This window comes from Mustela nigripes, chromosome 18 (genome assembly GCF_022355385.1).
Source record: "Mustela nigripes isolate SB6536 chromosome 18, MUSNIG.SB6536, whole genome shotgun sequence".
NCBI lineage: Eukaryota > Metazoa > Chordata > Mammalia > Carnivora > Mustelidae > Mustela > Mustela nigripes.
This window is the reverse complement of record NC_081574.1, coordinates 33,618,794-33,638,167: the sequence shown is the minus strand read 5'-3', so window position 1 is coordinate 33,638,167 and position 19,374 is coordinate 33,618,794. Positions and strand designations below refer to the sequence as shown.

Genomic DNA, 19,374 nt, shown 5'->3' with positions numbered 1-19,374 from the left:
CCTGGCTCAGCCTCCCAGAGGGATTGCTTACACCAGTGACTATAGAGTGTTCTTTTGAAATATAGAGCTGTTCAAATGAGACATGTGAGGGTATGGCCCTGGAGGCATTTTCCATGATAATTTTTCCCCTTTTGTCCCATTGTTACAGGCGAGAAAGCAAGACAGCTCCAGGATCAGGTTCTCTGATAGAACTTAATAAAGGTATTAAGTCTTCCTGCCTCTCACCTTGAACCCAGGGGTTTTCTTTGCAGCCTCACCTCCCCACACCTTGCTTGACAGCAACTGGCTTAGAGATTGGGAGAGCTTGGCTGGCAGAAACAGCCTGAAGTCTGGGGGAGAGAAAGAGTTTTAGGCTTGTAAGGTGAGGGAGGCTCTGATGGGGCTGTTGGAAAAACTTCAAGAGGCCTTAAAATACCAGGCCTGGGGTGCCTGGATGGCTCAGTTAATTAAGCCTCTGCCTTTCGCTTAGGTCATGATCCCAGGGTCCTGGGATCAAGCTCTGCATCAGGCTCCCTGTTTAGCAGAAAGCCTGCCTCTCCCTCTCCTCCCTGCTCATGCTCTCTCCCACTATCTCTGTCTCTCTCAAATAAATAAAATCTTAAAACAAAAAACAAAAACCAAAACACAACAAACCAGGCCTATCCTTCCACACAACAGAAGATGCAACATGTGAATTCCTCAGCTGAACATCGTCTAATTTTTGAAAGTTCATAAATAAAACCTTCAAGAAAGTAGAGTGAATATTTTACTATCAGGAGGGTAGTGATGGAAGATTTGTGGGTGGCTGGGCGGTAGATAGGCTTCATGCCTCAACCTCACACCCGTCCGTTCACTTTCAACATGTCTTTGAAGAATTTTTAAATGGAAAATTGTAAAGAATTTTGAAATTTAAAAATTTGTAAAGAATTTTAAAATAAGGGACCGTCTAGAAATTGTCTAGGTTGGAAAAGTGTGCAGAAGGGACTATGGGCAATGGGGAAGATGCAGAAATTGAAACTCTCAGCATCCGGGACTACCTGAAGCCAAATCAAAATTTAAATGAGTAGGCAATGCTAAAGACTCCTGGAAAAATGTCGAATTTCTCCAGTAACTGCAAAGAACAAGAATAGCAAAAAGACAATAGAAAACCGGAGGGGCAGAGAGGGTAAAGGAAATAAGAGAAGAAAAAGGGGCCCAAATCTCATCGGAATTGAGGTCTTGCCCTCTTTTACTTACAATATTTTAGAGAAGGACACTCAAGTGGATGAGATGCTACCGTGGATTATTTTGCTTGCCCTGGGTGGGTTACCTTTTCCTCTAACAAGATAAGGTGGTGGCCGCACTGGTGTGGAGGGAGCGGTCTTCGTCACCCATCAGCCGGTGTCGTTGCTGGATCTTCCCGGGAAACTGGTGCAGAGTTCAGGAAATCAGGGCTGACGGAGTGCTGCGCTGAGTGAGTGCGGTGGTATGGCAGGAGTGGGCACAACGTGGCAGAGAAGTCCAGGTGTCGGGGCTCTAGACATAGTTAAAGGAAAACTCAGGCACCCATCTGTCTTCCCTCCCCTCCCTCCAATTCCCTTCCTGACGCCCGGCACGCATCGAGACTACTGGCCGCTGCCCCTTTAAGGGCCTCCACTCCTCCCCCCACTACCCCACCCCAAGCGGTGGCATCAAGCGGGTGGGGTGGGGGGGAGGCTGAGCATTCTCGCCGGTCAACTAGGGAAGATGGCCCAGGCCGAGGAAATCGCTCCCACGCCCTGCTGCTGTCCCCTCCCCTGAGCTGGGGGAAGGGACCCATCTAGAAGGGAGACCCCCTCTCTCTTTCCTTCCCGGCCCACGCACGCCCTGGGAATGTCTCCGTGGTCTCACCAGAACAGCTCTCTGGCCTCGTGGCCTGCTGCCCCCACCCCGACGCCCAATACTGCCAACGCGAGTGGGCTGCCAGGGGTGCCGTGGGCGGTGGCCTTGGCGGGGGCGCTGTTGGCGCTGGAGGTGCTAGTCACCGTGGGAGGCAACTTGCTGGTAATCGTGGCCATCGCCCGGACGCCGAGACTCCAGACCATGACCAACGTGTTCGTGACTTCGCTGGCCACAGCAGACCTGGTGGTGGGACTGCTAGTAGTGCCGCCGGGGGCCACCTTGGCCCTGACCGGCCACTGGCCCCTGGGAGCCACTGGTTGCGAGCTGTGGACCTCAGTGGACGTGCTGTGTGTGACAGCCAGCATCGAAACCCTGTGCGCCCTAGCCGTGGACCGTTACCTGGCAGTGACCAACCCGCTGCGCTACGGTGCTCTGGTCACCAAACGGCGCGCCCGGGCAGCAGTGGTGCTGGTGTGGGTCGTGTCCGCCTCGGTGTCGTTTGCCCCCATCATGAGCAAATGGTGGCGCGTGGGAGCCGACGCCGAGGCACAGCGTTGCCACTCCAATCCCCACTGCTGCGCTTTCGCCTCCAACATACCCTACGCGCTGCTCTCCTCCTCCGTCTCCTTCTACCTCCCGCTTCTGGTGATGCTCTTCGTCTACGCGCGCGTTTTCCTCGTGGCTACGCGCCAACTGCGCCTGCTGCGCCGGGAGCTGGGCCGCTTCCCGCCCGAGGAGTCTCCGCCGACTGCGTCGCGCTTTGTGTCCCCCGCCCCAGCTGGGCCGTACGCTTCGCCCGCAGGGGTGCCCTCTTACGGTCGGCGGCCCGCGCGCCTTCTGCCTCCCCGGGAACACCGGGCCCTGCGCACCTTGGGTCTCATCATGGGTACCTTCACTCTCTGCTGGTTGCCCTTCTTTGTGGCCAACGTGATGCGCGCTCTCGGGGGCCCCTCTCTGGTTCCCAGCCCGGCTTTCCTGGCCCTTAACTGGCTAGGCTATGCCAACTCCGCCTTCAACCCGCTCATCTACTGCCGCAGCCCCGACTTTCGCAGCGCCTTCCGCCGTCTCCTGTGCCGCTGTCGGCGTGAGGAGCACCAGGCCGCCGCCTCCCTGCCTGGCGACCCCTCGGGCGCCCCTGCTGCACTGGCCAGCCCCGCGGAGTCCAGGCAGTGCCCACCGCTCAACGGGACGGTAGGTAACCGAGGCGAGATGGCAGGCGGCTCAAGATAGGAAGCATTCTGTGTCTCCTTTTGGTCATTTCGAGTTTGGCGTTCGGTAGGATGAGGTGGGTTTGGAGAGGTCTCTACAGCGAAAGAAGGGGAGGCATGGAGTAGGGAACCAAAATGGAACCCAGGACCTCCCCCCCCCCCCCCCCCGCATCGGCCCCCCCCCACCCCCCACCCCCCCGGGCTGAAGCAAAGGAGGGCAGCGGATTGTTTCTCAACCCAGGACCCAACCTGTGTGCCTCAGGAAGTGCGTCTGTCTCCTGAGCCTGCCGGGTCAGCTCTAGATTTTCTAGCTCAGTTGTTTGGCCTCCCAGATTTCTTGCCACCACTTGGGCCGGCTTTGACTTGCAGAGAAGACTAGAGGCCTTCCCAAACTCTCGGTCTCAGCTCTGGTTTCTTTGAAAAGTTTGATAGCTTTTCATAGGAGTGATAGTGAGAAACCACTTGGGTGTGAAGGATAAATGGGAGTGGGGGAACCCGTGAGTGAGTGTCGGTTCTCCCTGGAAGGAGCCGGGCTGGGTTAGGGTTGGGGGTGGGTTTTTTTGTGGCTGGGTGGAGCCCAGCCCAGATGCAATTTGTGTGATTACCTACAGATGCTTTCCAGGGTCCCTGACCTTCACTCCTTTCCTCTAGTGCCCCTGTCCCCACCCTGTGACCCTCATCCCAAGATATGTTATCTCCCTTTTCCAGGGCTTCCTGGGGGAATTTCTTAGGTCCTGAGCCATGAGGAGAAAGAACTCTGTTGATCCAGAACTTTTGGAAAGCCTCTGGCCCCTGTTTAGAATGAGCCCTGTGGAGTGCCTCAGCTGGAAATCTGACTTCCAGAAACTGATGACTTGGCCTTGGGATGGGGAGGGGGGGCTTATGGGGGAGGGGAAATCCTTACCAAGTGGGTTTTTGTCAGCCTCTTGTCTCTCTGAGAGTTTTCTAAACCCATCCCTGAACTTCACCACTATCTCAGCAGCTGAAGTGTCCAGCAGCCTGAGCTCAGCTGCCCTTGGAGCTCAGGACTAGCTTTGAAGGCGCACCTGTGACCTTGCCCACTTCCATGCTGTGTGCTTAAGGCAAAGAGAGCACTCCTCCTTCCACTCCTTCTGCTGCCTGGACCTGACAGACCACACAGTGTTCTTCAGGTTCGGGGGCCTACCTAGGCTGGGAGCAGAAAGCTAGAAAAGTTCCGGGTATGGGGTTTTGTCCCTGACTCCATCACTAGGGATGTCTAAGCACTAGCTTCCCCACTTTGGTGCCAGAAGGACTTCTTCAGGGTTTTGCGGGGGTGGGGGGGGGGTTGTTGGAGGGCAAACCATTAGAATGGATCCCTTCTCTTCCTTGGAACATCAAATTAATAAATATTACCAAATGTGGTTCATCTCCTGCCTTCTTTTCTCCATTTCTTTCCCCCATAATCCCCTTACTCCCTTCTTAGAGCTGGCTTGTGGCAGACACAATAAATTAGGACTAACCCCTGTCCCATTCTTCCTAATCGGGGTGAAAGAAAAGATGAAAAGTCTGTTTGGGTGAAAGGGAGTGAGCTTGAGCCTTTGCCACTCCTATATCCCCATCTTTCCAAAATTCATGGAATCTACTTACAAGTGGGGAGCAAAGCCAAGCTGCCCACGGACTTGAGGGCAGTGCTCCTAGGAGGACACAGTTTGCTGTGCTCAGGATCAGGGCACATGGGGTGTATGTCAGCCCCCATGCTATAAGCCAGGGGTGCATTTGTAAGATCCCATTGCCATGGGGAACCAGTTTTGTCTAGTGTTGTGTGTGTGTGTGTGTGAGTATGTGTGTGTGTGTCTGGAGGCACAGAACATTGTTTGTGTTGGGCAAATGTCTTTGGTTATAAATATATTCTGATGTTTCCCATCCTTTCTACAACCTCTCTCTTTCCTGGGCTGCAGAAATCAAAGTTATCCTTTTGAAGTAAAGCTGGAGTTACAAGTTTGAGTCAGTTGATAATTTCCCCCCCTTATTCCAATTCTTAAGAACTTTATCAGGCAGTTTCCTATGGAAAGAAAATTTCTGTGGAAATCACTGAATCGTTTTGTGAGTTCTTATTTAAACTCCATAAGCAGAGAGCATTGTCCCAGCTGATTTACAGGATGGCTAGTAAATCATCAAATGTTTACTGTGTGACAGCGAGGGGCAATGTACCTGCTAGGGTCCAGGGCTCCAGAGTTACAAAGCTTTGATCTGCGCTGAGGATAAGCTCAGTGGATTTCCACATATGGGTGTTCCCTGTGAATTGGACCTGGCCTCTGCAGCTCCTTTTTTCCAGGAGCCCAGGTTTTATATCTTCGGATGTTTGCATACCAAAGATGACTTTCTCCTTCTCAATCCAGAACTGTGTGAGATCTCTGGGGTCTGCGGTGCTGGAGGTTTCTTGGCAAGGCTTTCATTTTTGAATACTTAGTGGAGAAGGAAGTCTTGCTTTGGCCAGGGAGTAAGTACCGGGGCTCATCTCTCCATCTCTGGATATTTTTCCAACATTACCGAGGAAAGTTGTCCAGTCAGTCCTAGGCAGGGAAGAAGGATGATTTGGGGAGTGGGGGGGAGGAGTGGGGCTCTGGTTTATAGAAATGTCCTTGAACCTTATCCAAGAGCTCATACTGCCCGTGTCTTGCTTGACACACACCCATGTGCCAGCTGTCAGGCCCTTTTAGAGTGTTTAGACTTGCACGGGGCTGTGGACTCTGTCTGCAAATTGTCACCAGGGCATCTGACAGATGGGGAGTCAGCCATTCTGGTCATCCTTCCAGCAGCTTGTGGCCAGGTGTCAGGCAGAGGGCGATTTACATCTTGGATGCTGAGCAGGCTGCTTTTGTTAGCACAGGGCCTGAGCACTTGAACTCTGGAAGACAAACAACCATGCTTCGAACCTAGAGAAGTGAAGACTTACAGACCAGTGAGAAGGAAAGAGCCCATGGAACCCCGGCTTTCCCAGAGTCTGTTAACAGGGGTGGGTGTGGGCAGAAATGACTGGGTGAAGGGGGCGGGGCTCAGTGGAGAAGGAATGAGTGACTGGGTTTTCCAGAGGTGACTTACCTTCTGCATTAGGTCATCAGGTGGAACTGCTAAGGAGCAGGCAGAATTAGGGTAAGGAGGAGGTTGAGAACAGGCTTTTCCTAGGACTCTCCCTATGGTAGATTCTTCTGGAGGACGGTGGTAGTTGCAGACTGTGGGTCTCATGGGGCTACCATCCCACACCAGCTTCATTCTTCAGCTCTTACAGAGTAGGGGCAGCTTCTCCCCTTTCATTCTAGGGGCACAGGTGAAGGCCATGGAAATAGTGCTCCTTTAGGTTTTGATCCTGAAAGCCAATCATCTGCCCCGACCCCCCTCGTGCTTCCAGGCTATAGATCTGTATCTGTGTTTGCATGTCTCTCCAGAAGTGGGGGCCTGCATGTCTCTCCAGAAGTGGGGAGGGGTACAGCTGATGCTCTCCCCCACCCCATGCAAAAAGCCCTGGATGTGGTCCACCGCAGGTCAATTAGTTGAAACATAATAGGCTCCTCAAGTTAGATTAGCAGAAACTCCAGGACGCAATCTAATGATGACATTAAGGAAAATCAAGACGCTTTCCTCAGCGTCCTCATCTATGAAGTAAAGGGAGAAAGGGTGACTTTCTCTCCTCTCTTGCCTTTAGAGGGGGAATGAGTGTGTCTGGGATGGCTGGCTCGCCTAAATCTCTGCGAGGCAGTCCGCAGTCCAAGGAAGAGACAGCTTCGCGGCTTCCGGCTTTGCTCCCCCCGCCCCCACCGGCCCCCGCTGCGGGAATAAGCGGTGCTGGGCGCCCCCTGATGGTGATAGGAGGTACACCAGGTGTGGGTTTGGCCGTGTCGGTCTCCAGAGGGGCCGCAGAAATGCGGTTTCTTTTCTTTCTTTCTTTTTTTTCTTTTTAAAGATTTTATTTATTTATTTGACAGAGAGAGATCACAAGTAGACAGAGAGGCAGGCAGAGAGAGAGAGAGAGAGGGAGGCAGGCTCCCTGCTGATCAGAGAGCCCGATGCGGGACTCGATTCCAGGACCCTGAGATCATGACCTGAGCTGAAGGCAGCGGCTTAACCCACTGAGCCACCCAGGCGCCCCAGAAATGCGGTTTCTTAAGGCCAGGGACTCTCAGAGCTGAGAGAGATCATAGAAATGATTTAGTCCAGGCCTTTGGTAAAGTAGACGAAGAAACTGATCTCTAGAGAGGTGAACTGTAAGTAGCCAAGATGACTTTAGTCAGAGAAAGGCAACACGGGTAGCACAGAGAGCACCAGATTTGAGGCTGGAGAAGCAAGGAAGGGAGAAGGAAATAGCCATGGATTGAGCACCAGTCCGCATGCCGATACTGTAAGAGGGGGTCTGCAAATGTTATGCTGAAGTGATACTAAATAGTAGAGCCTCACAGAAATCACATAGCTTCTAATTCAGTCTACCGGGCTCTAAAGTTCATCCCCCCACCCCACCCCAAACACACACACTGATAATCAGTTATGTGACACTGAGCAGGTTACTTGGCCTCTCTGACATTTTGTTTGCCTGTGAATCAAATAGAGGTTCTGTTACTGTTCTACTCAGCTCACCCAGACGGATTTTGAAGACCAGATGCGAGACCGCATACAGCGTGTGGAAATAGATAGGGTTCCTCTGGTATAAACAGTGTCATCAGAGTAGGGAGCAAGGATTCCTCTCAAGCCTCCTGGTTTTAATCTATGGGTAGTCCTGCTCCCACTGACAGCCTAGATCTTGGACTTGTCTTTGGCCTGGGTGGGTATATCCTGCCTGGTCTTTCCTCTGCAGGTTCATCCCTGCCTCAGACAGATGCCCCTGGTTTCATATCCACGTCACTGCGCATGCACACACACGGCTCTTTTTTCACATTCGGACTCTGGTCTGGCCTCTGCCTGACATGTTAGTCCTGGTTTGGCTTACCCTTCCTTTCCCACACAGCATTTGTGATGAGCTAAATCTTAAGTATGGACGGAAGTTTCGGACACAAGACACTTCCGGATGTCAGGGCTTTGTGGCACATTATAGGAAAGATTATTAGAATGAGGCCCTAATGAACCAGAAAAGAAGATGACCCCTTAGTTTGCTAGGGTTGGTGTAACAAACTCCTTTTTTCATAGTTCTAGAGGCTGGAAGTAAAAAAATTAAGGTGTTCGCAGGATCACACACTCTCTGAAGGCTCTAGAGGAGGACTCCTTCGTTGGCTCTTGTAGCTTCTCATGGTTGCAGGCAATTCTTGGCATTGCTTCTCTTGTAGCTGCATCATTATAACTTTTGTCTCCATCTTCACACGGCCATCACCCCCCTGTGTGTCTGTGTCTGCATTTCCCTCTTCTTATAAGGACACCAGTCATTGGATTAGGGCCCGACTTAATCAGTATGAGCTCATTTTAACTTGATTATATCAGCAAAGACCCTATTTCCAAATAAGGTCATGTTCACGGGTTCTGAGGGTTAGGACTTCAATGTATCTTTAAGGGGGACACGGTTCAACCTACAACAGAAGGTATCATGGGGAAGGAGGAATACTATCCTCCTAGCTTTTCTGTGTTCATCTTATTCCTGCTGTTTTATTATTTTTTTAAGTTTTTTTTTTTAAAGATTTTGTTTGTTTATTTGACACACAGAGAGCACAAGTAGGCAGAGAAGCAGGCAGAGAGAGAGGGGGAAACAGGCTACCTGCTGAGCAGAGAGTCCCATGCGGGCCTAGCTTATGGGGGCCTTGATCCCAAGACCCTGAGATCATGACTTAACCCACTGAGCCACTCAGGTGCCCCATTCCTGCTGTTTTAAACCCACATTTTCAAGGTTATGCTTCATCCTGTACTCAGAAGTGCAGTAGGGTTGCTATCTATTCATGGATTTCCACTTCTGGATCTTTCTTTCCTTCTCCCTGGGCCCCAGATTTGAGAAGCCACTGAGCAAGTCAGAACTGTGTTTGTTGTCTCCAATGGACAGAAGTTGCTCTCCATTCTTCCCTCCTTCCTTTAGTGATAGAACCCCTAATTTTAGCTGGGCACATGGTCTTGCTAAGACATTGCAGCTTTCTGGCAGATATAGGTGTGACTATGTGATTAAGTTCTAGCTGATTGAGGTATAGAGCTTCCAGGTCTGCCATTAAAGGGAACGGGCATATCTTCCACATCCAATCTTCCCCTTTGCACTGGCTGGAATGCAGGTGTGATGGTAGGAACTGAAGCAGCCACCTTAGGTCATGAGATGGCAACTATGTTTTACAGGTGGCAGAAGAACCAGATAGGAGGAGGCGCCTAGGTGTTCAACAGTGTGGAGTCACCATGTCCACCATGGATTGCTTCTGTTTAAGACTCTTACATGAAAGAAAAATAAACTCCTATCTTATTTAAGTGAGAGTTATTTTAGTCTTTTTTTTTTTTAAACAGCAGCCAAATCAAACACACTCATCAATGAAGGGATAATAAAAGGGTATAAATGAATGGGGATCTGCTGACCTTCTGTGATAAATGACAGAAGTGGGTGACAAAGCTGCCTTGCTTTAGTACTTCTTAGGGCATCCCTGATCTCTGGAAATTGGTATCTCTATAGAGTCAGAGTTCATGTGGCACTCGACACTACCAAGTCTGTCTCTTTGATGTTGATTCGCACGGGAACAATGATCAATGAGTGTATTTATTTCCCAAGGCTGCTGCAACAAGTTGCCACTATCTTTGTGGCTTAAAACAACAGGAATTTATTCTCTCATGATTTTGGAAGCCAGAAGTCTGAAAGCGAGGTATCAACAGAACAGGCTCCTTCCGGAGGCTCTGAGGAGGAGTCTGTCCCATGCCCCTTTCCTAGCTTCTGGTGGCTCTGGAAATTTTTAGCATTCCTTGGCTTGGAGACATATCTCACTCCAATCTCTACCTCTGTCCTCACTTTCTTCCTGTGTCCATGTGTGTCTCTTTTCTGTCTCTTATAGGGACACACGTCATTGGATTTGGAGCCTATCCTAATCCAGGATAACATCATCTCAAGACCCTTACTTGTATCTGCAAAGAACATTAATCCAAATAAGATCACATTCTGAGATTCCAGGTTAACATATATTTGGGGACTACCATTTGACCCAATATAGTGAGAGACACTTGTAAATCCTTTAACTGAGAGTTCTGGTCTTGAAGATTAACATCCACTCTAGTCACCCCTCAGAAAGGGCTGTTCTCTCCAGAATCTCTTAGACTTTGTGGGAGGCAGAATTCTGAGAACTCCCAAGGACCCCTGTCCTTGTCTAATTCCCTCTGCTTAAATGTGGGTGGGACCTATAATTTGCTTCTAAGAAATAATAATATGGCAAAGGTGATGGGATATCACTCCTGTGATTAGGTTGTATTACATGGAAGAGGTGAAAGGACTTTAAAGATGTAATTAAGGTCTTTAATCAATTGATTTAGGTTAATTAAAAAGCAGATTATCCTGGGTGGGCCTGACCTAATCAGGCAAGCCCTTTAAAAGAAGGTCAGAGGTCAGAGATGGAAGACATCAGAAAGATACTCTGGCTGTCCTCGAGGAAGCTAGCCATCTGATTTCCACAAGTGCAAGGAAGTGGATCCTGCCAACAATCACGTGAATTGGAAGAGGACACTGAGCATCAGAGGAGACTGTGGCCCTGGCTGACATCTTCACTATAGCCTGGTGAGACCCTGAACAGAAGATCCAGCTCCCCCATACACAGACTCTTGAGACATGGAAACTGTGAGGTAATAAATATATGTTGTGCTAAGCTGTTAAGTTTGTAGCAATTTATTACACAACAATAGAAAACAAATGCAGATTCACTGCACAATTCTGCCCAAGGCTGTTCTTTCTAATAGTCCTTCTCTGGTGGTGTTTTGTTTTGTTTTTTATTTACTTAAGCAGTCTCTACCTGCAACAAGGAGCTCAAACTCATGACTCTGAGATCAACAGCTGCACACTCCACTGACTGAGCCAGCCAGGTGCCCTTCTCTGGTGGTGTTTTTAAAGGTTTCCCATCAGAAACCAAAATCCAGTGGAACCACAAGCTCGGGAAAGATCCCATGACCAGATATGGTTTACTATTCTTCCAAAGGTCTTTCGGAGACTCTTGCTTGGGTGTCTGAGGAACAGGGTCCTTTAGATTTTGTGTTTGATGAAGGCCTGAGGTAACAACCAGTCATTCTCCGATTCCTTGGCCCACACATACCTTTTTAAGAAAAGGAGGAGCTAAAAGTTCAAAAGCGATTTATTTCTGAGTTGCTAGTGAGGAACCACCCTTTTTTACCACAAAAACACAGCAAACATCGTTTCCAAAATCTCTTCAGCAAGAACCAAGAAATGTTGCTTCCACTGTTGGTATTCCCAGAAGGGAGAAGGGATGGGTCACTCCTTCCCAGGGAAGAGAGAAGTGGGAACAGGAGAGCTTTGCAGCAGCTCCGTGCCACCCACAGTGTCTCTGGTTTCTCACCAGTCACTGGATCACATGAGTGAACCCTTCCTCCCAAGCCTCCCCCGGGCCCAAGTCTGAACCTAATTGATGTTGGAACATTCTCCCAGAACCACAGGGAGGGAGACAGGGGAACTAAGGGACGACACTTAGGCAGCTGCTTTTCCAATGGAGAAATTCCTACCATTCTTGGGGAAGAAGAAACATATAGAGCTGATGGTGAATTTTACTGCTCCAGCAACCTCAAGATCCTGAACCTAGCTGAGTGATGGCTTCCTCTCATTTTTGAGGGAGGAACTAGTTTTTTTTTTTTTTTTTTTAAAGATTTATTTAAGAGCAGGAGCGAGAGAGTGTGCTTGAGCAGGGGAGGGGCAGAGGGTGAGGGAGAGAGAAAATCTCAAGCAGAATCCCCACTGAGTGTGGAGCCCGATGGACAGACTGATTGACGGACAGATGGATAGGATACAAGGCTCGATCCTAGGACCCTGAGATCATGACTTGAGCCGAGATCAAGAGTCAGATGCTTAACTGACTGAGCCACCCAGATGCCCCGGGAAGAACTAGTCCTAAGAACAAACTAGTTCTTACTCCTAATCCACTCTCATGCTCATCTCCTTGGTAGTGTTGCTGGCTAGCTGGTATCAACCTGGTTGGTCTGCCATTGGACTTCTGACCTCATGAAATGAAAAACACATTTAAACTTTGCCTTTGCTGTCCTTTAACATTTTTTGCAAGTTGTTGTATTGAAAAATTCTTTAAAAAGCAAGAGATAGAAAAGTTGCACAAAAATAAGTGGAACTTATTACTGATGCATAAGATGTTGTTTAAATTAAGTGGATATTTTTCAGGATTGCCCTTGCTTGCCAGCATCTCCCTTAATGCTTGGTCTGGTGCCTGGTGTTTTTAGGGGGGACATGTGGCAAGTCTACCCATTAGCCACTGCCATAGCTCAGGCCCTCATCCCTTCTTAACCAAATGAACTAAAGTAGTTTCCACTTGGCCTGCCGAGTTCTGGCTACCCTCCATAAGACCCCAGAGAGATTCTTCTAAAATATAAATCTGACAATGTTATTTATTCCATTTCTTAAAATCATTCAATGGCTTTCTAAAGCATTTGGGGTGAGATTTGGAGCCCTCCATACAGAGTGTGGCATTAAATGGATAGTGCCTACCTTCCTTACCTGATTTCTCACCACTCTCCTCCTCCATACACTATTATTCCAACCACACTTAGATTTACTAATGAACTCATTTTCTTCTTTATCTTTGTGTCTTCACACAGACTGTAGCCTCTGTCCTCCATCTAAACACAGATTGTACACTGTTTTCATCCACTCATCCATCCATCTCAGCAGTAATAGTGAGAAGAGTCTCTAGAGATATCACAAGATAAAAAGGATACAGTTTTCCAAGGAGTTGAAGGTAGGGTATAAGAGAAAAAGAAAGATGTCAGGGATGAGACCAAGATTTTTGGCCTGACCACCTGGCAGAATGGACTTGCCATTGACCAAAATGGGGGGTAGGACAAGGGAAGTGAGATATGAAACTATGAGTTAGTTTCTGGACACAATAAATTTGAAAAGTCTATTAATTATTTGTTGGAACATCAATAGGCATGTGGATTTCCAAATCTGTAGGTTAGAAGGAAAGTTGGATCTGGAAATATAAAGTTGACAGATGGATATTTAAGCTCATGGGAGTGAAATGAGCTCACCTGCATGGTGACCATAGACAGAGAAGAGAAAAATTCAGAGTGTATTAAATCAATTTAATACATTCTGAATACACAACCTTAAATTTACACAATGTTGGCTATATGTCAGTTAGATCTCAATAGAGTTGGAAAAAATAAAACAACTTCAGGCATTAAAAAAAAAAAAAAAAAAAGAATACTGAGGATCAAGCCCTGGAGCATTCTAACATTTAGTGGTCAGAAATAGAAGGGACCAGAAAAGGCAACTGAGGAGCAGCAGCAGAGGGGTGAAAGCAGAAGCCACAGTAAGTAGCATCCTGGATGCTGTGGGAAGAAAGTGTTTCAAGGAGTAAGAGGCCTGTTGTGTCATATGCTGCTGACATTTCAAATAGGAGGACCAAGAATGCACCATTGTCACGTTGGACCTCGATGAGAGCTGCTTTGATGGCGTGGAGGTGATGGAATGGGCGCAAGAGAACTTGGGAAATGAAGAAGTGGAGATAGAAAATATAAAACAGTCTCTCCATAGCTGCTGTTCTGAAGAGGATCAGAGAAATGTGGTGGGTGGATGATCTCCTTGTCATCTTAATTAATCTGGGTACCTATTTCCCAGAATTCTTGTTAGATTCTGGGTTAGAGTTGACCAAAAGAGGAGAAACCTGCCAAAGATATGAGAGGCAGAAGAGAAATGGCCCCCACTTAATACCGCAGGGACTACAGAGTGAGAACAGAAAGCACACGTGTTAGGGGAGGCTGCTTGTCTTCAGACTCTCCTCTGTGCCAGGCCCAGAGCAGGTGCTCTGCTTCCAGAGTGCGGGCTCTGCCGACTGTGAGATGCCACACCACTGGGGACTTGGCTGCACACCCGCAGATGTGGAGCTGTGCAGAAGCCCTATTTTCCCATAGACCCCTCCACGCATCACCCCTTCTGAGTCCCAATTCTGCAAATGATGTGTCTGGCTTCTCAGATTTCCCTGGAGGCTCTGATTTGTCCACCAGGGGAGTTTCAGACAGCCTGACAAAGGATTTTTCTTTCAATCTCCAACTCCCTTCCCGGGACCTTCCTTTCCCTGGGTCCTCTTGCAATTGTGTGAGGTCTAATTCCCACAATACCCACATCGCTCACAGCAGTTCTGCTTCTCTGGTTGAACCCTGACTGACTCATGGGGTCACAGCTGGAGAGGGGAGGGGAGGTCACCAGAGCGGTGTTTGTTTTTAAGATGGGGGTTCCGCTGCCTGTTTGTACGCCCGAGAGAATGTTCTAGGGAAGAGGGGTGATTGGCGATGGAGGAGAGGAAGGACAAGTGCAGGACAGTGTAGCCAGGACCCAGGCAACAAAGGCAGAGGGTGGACTGAGATGGGGCCCAGAAGAGGGGGGCTCAAGCACCCTACTAAGAGACAAGAGAGTAGGTGGGTACTTAGGTCAGTAGATGGGCAGCTGTGATGGGCGCCCATGAAACCCTCTTCTGACAGCTTTTCTTGTCTCTGTGAAACAAGTACCCTCAGTAGTGTGGGAGGAAGTATGGGGGTGTTGGAGAAGAGAGGGAAAGGGGTGATAAAATTGTGAAAATTTATCTTTTTTGGATGCCCAGCCTGTGTACCTCTTTCCAGAAGAAAGTCTTCCTTTTCGGACTCTCGTAGGAAGGCAGTGCCCACCTGCCCTAACTGAGGGGGTCATGACCTGACCCGCTCTCCTCCCACCCCTTAGCTAGAGCTTTGGGGGCGGGGCGCGGGATCACGTGAGTGGGATCAGCCAATCAGACGCGGACTTCCTGGTCCGTGGGCCTTCGGAGATGCGAGTTGCGATGGAAGGACCGTGGAGGGTCCGGATCCACCGCAGTGGCTGTGGCCGCGAAGACCCATGTCTGGGACCTGCAGTGGCAGCCGGCCTTCGGGTGGCCAAGCAGAGGACTGTGAAGGTGGGGTCAGTCACTGCGTCCTCTGATGTTCGGCGGTAGGATCCCCACCTGCTTCCTTTCGTGGTCTGATGGCAGCGGTGGGTCCTGCTCCCAAATCTCCAGCCTCCCTATCGCTGACGCGAGCTACCATGGATCTTTTCTATAAATTCCTCTTATACGCGAACCAGCTAGAGCCCGTTTCTGTGGCTTGCCACCAAGTACCTTAACGGATACTGACCGGAATCAGAGACTTGAGCCAACGAACGGACATTCTTCTTTTCCGATTTCTCTTCACAGGCAGTGGACGTCATTTTGGGGTTTCCTCCGTGGCGGGCCCAGTAGCTTCTGAGAGCTTTAGGATCCTTTGCATACAGCTCTCTGACTAGAGAGTAATGGACAGCTCTTCTCTGCCAGCTCCAGCAGGACTCCAAGAGCCCAGGCTTGAGCCACGTGCCTCCTCTCCCAGGAAGCGCTGTCACTCAGGATTCGAGGACCAAAGCTGCGGAGAGGGTTGGGGCCTGCTACCAGAAAGAGTAGGAAAGGGGTTTCTGGGTGGACTTGGAGAAAAATCACTATCTTCCACCTTTTGGAAGCTCATCAGCCCATATTTTTCTCCAAGCATGTAATTTTAAGAATGGTCAAAACTAACAGAATGCAGTGTTTCTGCATGCAAGTAAAACCTTGCTCTCTCCTCCCAAAAGGAACAACCCAAACTCACATCCAATATCCGGCTCTGAGTTAGGATCTCTGGGTGAGGTGAATTATCTTCATCTGAAAGCGGCTACCCATAATACTGCAGCTTATGGACTGAAGCGGAATTTAACTATTCCCTAATATATTCAGTGTTCAGTGCTGGAAGGGAAAAGGCTATGAAGGCCATCTAGAGAAGCAGGGAAGGGGAGCAACATACAGTGATCACTGGTCCAGAGCACATACCACGTTTATGTGGACAGGGACAGAAGGAGCAACCATTTGTTTGATCCGCGTTCCTAGCAATGGAATGAACTCTTTGGATCAGTTATAAGGACACCCCTCTTTCCCAGCTCTTTATGATTTTCCTTTACCCTTTGTCCTCCTTGACTGAGCCTGAGGGGTCTATGGGAAAATTTCCCCATGAGGACTACTCCACTTTAGCAGCCAACTTCTGTGACCATGGTTACTAGAACCTGAAGATTGGGGTCTTGCAATTTCCTGTGGGAGGGGGGAGCCCTTTAAAAACTAGTCTGTTCAAATGTTAGTTTGAACTTCCCAAATACTCTGTGTTATAAACTCTAGACTCAAAACTTCCTTGGATATTGATATGGTGGTTTCTGTCTCTTGGTAGCCTGAGTGGCATGCTCTTTTCCATAATAAACCTCACACAATTCTATATTATTTGTTGATCCCCATTTAAAAATGCATAGGGGCTCCTAGGTGGCACAGTCAGTTAAACATTGGACTCTTGGTTTGGGCTCAGGTTGTGATCTCAAGGTCATGAGGTTGAGGCCCATGTCAGGCTCATGCACACACTCGCTCTCTCTCAAAATAAATAAATAAATCTTAAATAAAATGCATACACTGAGGTGGAGAGAGTTTAAACCACTTACCTAAGGGTATGTAAGTGTTAAGGGGGAAAGCTGAGATGGAAAGCCAGATCTGCCTAGCTCTTCTGTCTGCTCTACTATGAGGCTCTAGTTGACAGTCGTTGGGCAGGGTTGGCGGGTCTTGTGTCTGAGTGCTGTGGCCAAGAGGGAAGGTAGATAAGAGCTGAAGGAACTATTCCAGGGACTCTCAGGGTTACAGACATGGACTGACTGCTCTGGTAGGTGAGAGTTTATGGCTTTGAAAGCTTTAGGAGAATGGGTCCTCGGCATTCACACTGGTGTCCTGTAGTTGTCAGAGTGGTCACTGGTCCCTGTGGCAATAGGGAAATGCTGGACCCAAGTGATGTCCTACGAAATAGATGTGGGCGAGGGGTTGACTGCACTGGGTGAATGTGAAAGAACGTTCCCCAAAGTCACACAGAGCACCCTGAGAATGGTCAGGAACAATTGGGGAAGATTAAGATCAGCTAGTGGTCCATACTGTGTAGGAAAAGGCAGGTTATTCTAATTCATTGAGCCATGTCTGTACCTGGGCTGCTGAGAGAAGCGAACATGGGGCCATAAACACTCCACTCCAGTTATCAGCTCCCAGACAGAGCCTCTGGCACGAGCCAGCCAACTCCTCCAGGGTGACTACCCTCCTGCGGTCACACTCCATAGCCTTGGGGTCATCCAGAGAGCACCTTTCCTGCATCCCATGGCTGCTGAGACAGCAACGGGGACCCTGGAAGTTTAACGGATTTAGAAGTACAAGGACAACACATATAAAAATAGGCATTAAAACAGGCGATTTTTTAAGACTTCAGAATGGATGATGCAGTGAACCCTTGCTGACAGCTTTCCTAGCCTCTCTTCCCCGCCCATTCCCGTTTTTAAGAACACTAGAGATTTCTTTTAAGGAAACCTTCTGTCCCCTCTCTCTTGTGTGGTCTGGGAGGGATCCACCACAGCCTCAGCTCTAGGCGGTTGGTTTAAACCCACTAGAGTATCCCATCCTCCCCCACGATCAGGTCAGAGATGGGCCAGTGACTCACTGCAGCCAAGAGAAGGGAAAAAGGAGACTGAGGGCTTCCGGGAAGGAAACGGCCTCGTTCGTCCAGGGACCTAAGAGAAGAGGTGCTCTCCCTTCCTCTGGATTGTAAGGATATAATGTCTGGAAAGGCTGAGGCCATTTTTAAAAACATAAACACAGTATTTGAATGGGAGATCTATGTGTTTGGTTTAACATTTCCCAAGTACAAAATGGCGTACAATGAAAAGCAGGTTCGTCTTTCTCCCTGTCCTTATCCATCAACCACCCATTTCTACTCTCCAGAGGCAGTCACAGTTACCTGCTCCTGGTATGTATCCTTCCAGAGATTTTCCATGCATATACATGCAAATGTATTTTTTATTCTCCCCACACCCTCTCCCCAAATGTTCCTCCACTTTGCTCTCTATTCTGTACCTCCCTGGTTTTTACTTAAGGTAGTATCTTGGAGATTTTTCCACAAAGGTACACAGAGGGCTACTTTTAAAAACATTTTTTTTTAATTTTTAAAATTTCTTTTCAGTGTACCAGAATTCATTGTTTATGCATCACACCCAGCGCCCCATGCAATACATGCCCTCCATAATACCCACCACCAGGCTCACCCAACTTCCCATCCCCCACCCCTTCAAAACCCTCAGATTGTTTTTCAGAGTCCATAGTCTCTCATGGTTCATGTCCCCTTCCAGTTTCCCTCAACTCCTTTCTCCTCTCCATCCCCCCATGTCAGAGGGCTACTTTTAACAGCTGCATAAAATTCTATTATATGGATGTTCCTTTTTTTTTAAAGATTTTATTTATTTATTGGACACACAGAGAGATCACAAGTAGGCAGAGAGGTAGACAGAGAGAGAGAGGGAAGCAGGCTCCTTGCTGAGCAGAGAGCCTGATGTGGGGCTTGATCTCAGGACCCTGAGACCATGACCTGGGCCAAAGGCAGAGGCTTAACCCACTGAGCCACCCAGGCACCGCTATGGATGTCCCATTATTAATTCAAACATGCCTTTAGTAATTGGCATTATTTCTTTACAAATAGAACTGTTCTGTAAACTTCTTTCAAATGTGTATCATATTGTACTTGCTACATTCACTTTTGCTCCTGTGCCCAGAGTCGGCTGGAGAACCAAACTGAAGCATCTAGAAGAGCAGAGTCAAGGAAATCACAGGGAATGAAGCCGGAGCCCTGGCGACACACTGACACTCCGAACTGAACTGTGATGGAAGTCGGGCTGCCCAGTTACAGAGCAAATAAGTGATCTCTCTTGCTCAGGCTAGTTTGGGTTGGTTTTTTTATTACTTGCAACGGAAACAGTTCTGTTTGGCACACATGTTAGAATTCTCACAACTGAAATGTGAAGTGAAAAATGTGTGATGACAATGACATGTACATTTTGATTTCAATTGTCTTAAAATATAAACATCACAGAAGAGAAACTGGAAGAGGGTAACACCAAAATGTTAAGTGTGGTTATAGATTGTTTGTAGCAAATTGATGTTCTTCATTATAGTTGTTTCTTTTTAAAAATATTTTATTTATTGGGCGCCTGGGTGGCTCAGTGGGTTGAGCTGCTGCTTTCGGCTCAGGTCGTGATCTCGGGGTCCTGGGATCGAGTCCCGCGTTGGGCTCTCTGCTCAGCAGGGAGCCTGCTTCCCCCTCTCTCTCTCTGCCTGCCTCTCCATCTACTTGT

The 19,374-nt window shown here is 48.7% G+C and overlaps 1 protein-coding gene and 1 long non-coding RNA gene across 4 annotated transcripts in view; one reads left to right on the top strand and one right to left on the bottom strand.

Moving 5' to 3' along the window:
• LOC132006461 (uncharacterized) overlaps positions 1–2,529 on the bottom strand; it is an 18,818-nt gene extending 16,289 nt beyond the window's left edge. The window contains exons 1-2 of the long non-coding RNA XR_009401101.1: positions 2,438–2,529; positions 1,289–1,494 (exon numbers count right to left, since the gene is read on the bottom strand). This is a non-coding gene — a long non-coding RNA (uncharacterized LOC132006461). The remainder of the gene's footprint in view (positions 1–1,288; positions 1,495–2,437) is intronic.
• On the top strand, positions 1,673–19,374 carry ADRB3 (adrenoceptor beta 3). Of its 3 annotated transcripts, XR_009401100.1 has the most exons (4): positions 1,673–3,030; positions 10,001–10,778; positions 13,568–13,735; positions 18,796–19,374. XR_009401100.1 is itself a non-coding variant. In XM_059384230.1 (2 exons), the coding sequence occupies exons 1-2, from the start codon at positions 1,831–1,833 to the stop codon at positions 3,783–3,785; spliced, it is 1,230 nt and encodes a 409-aa protein (XP_059240213.1). In that variant the 5' UTR covers positions 1,673–1,830; the 3' UTR covers positions 3,786–3,901. The 3 variants fall into 3 exon arrangements, 1 of the variants encoding a protein (XP_059240213.1); XR_009401099.1 differs by lacking the exon at positions 13,568–13,735; XM_059384230.1 differs by lacking the exons at positions 10,001–10,778; positions 13,568–13,735; positions 18,796–19,374 and adding an exon at positions 3,756–3,901.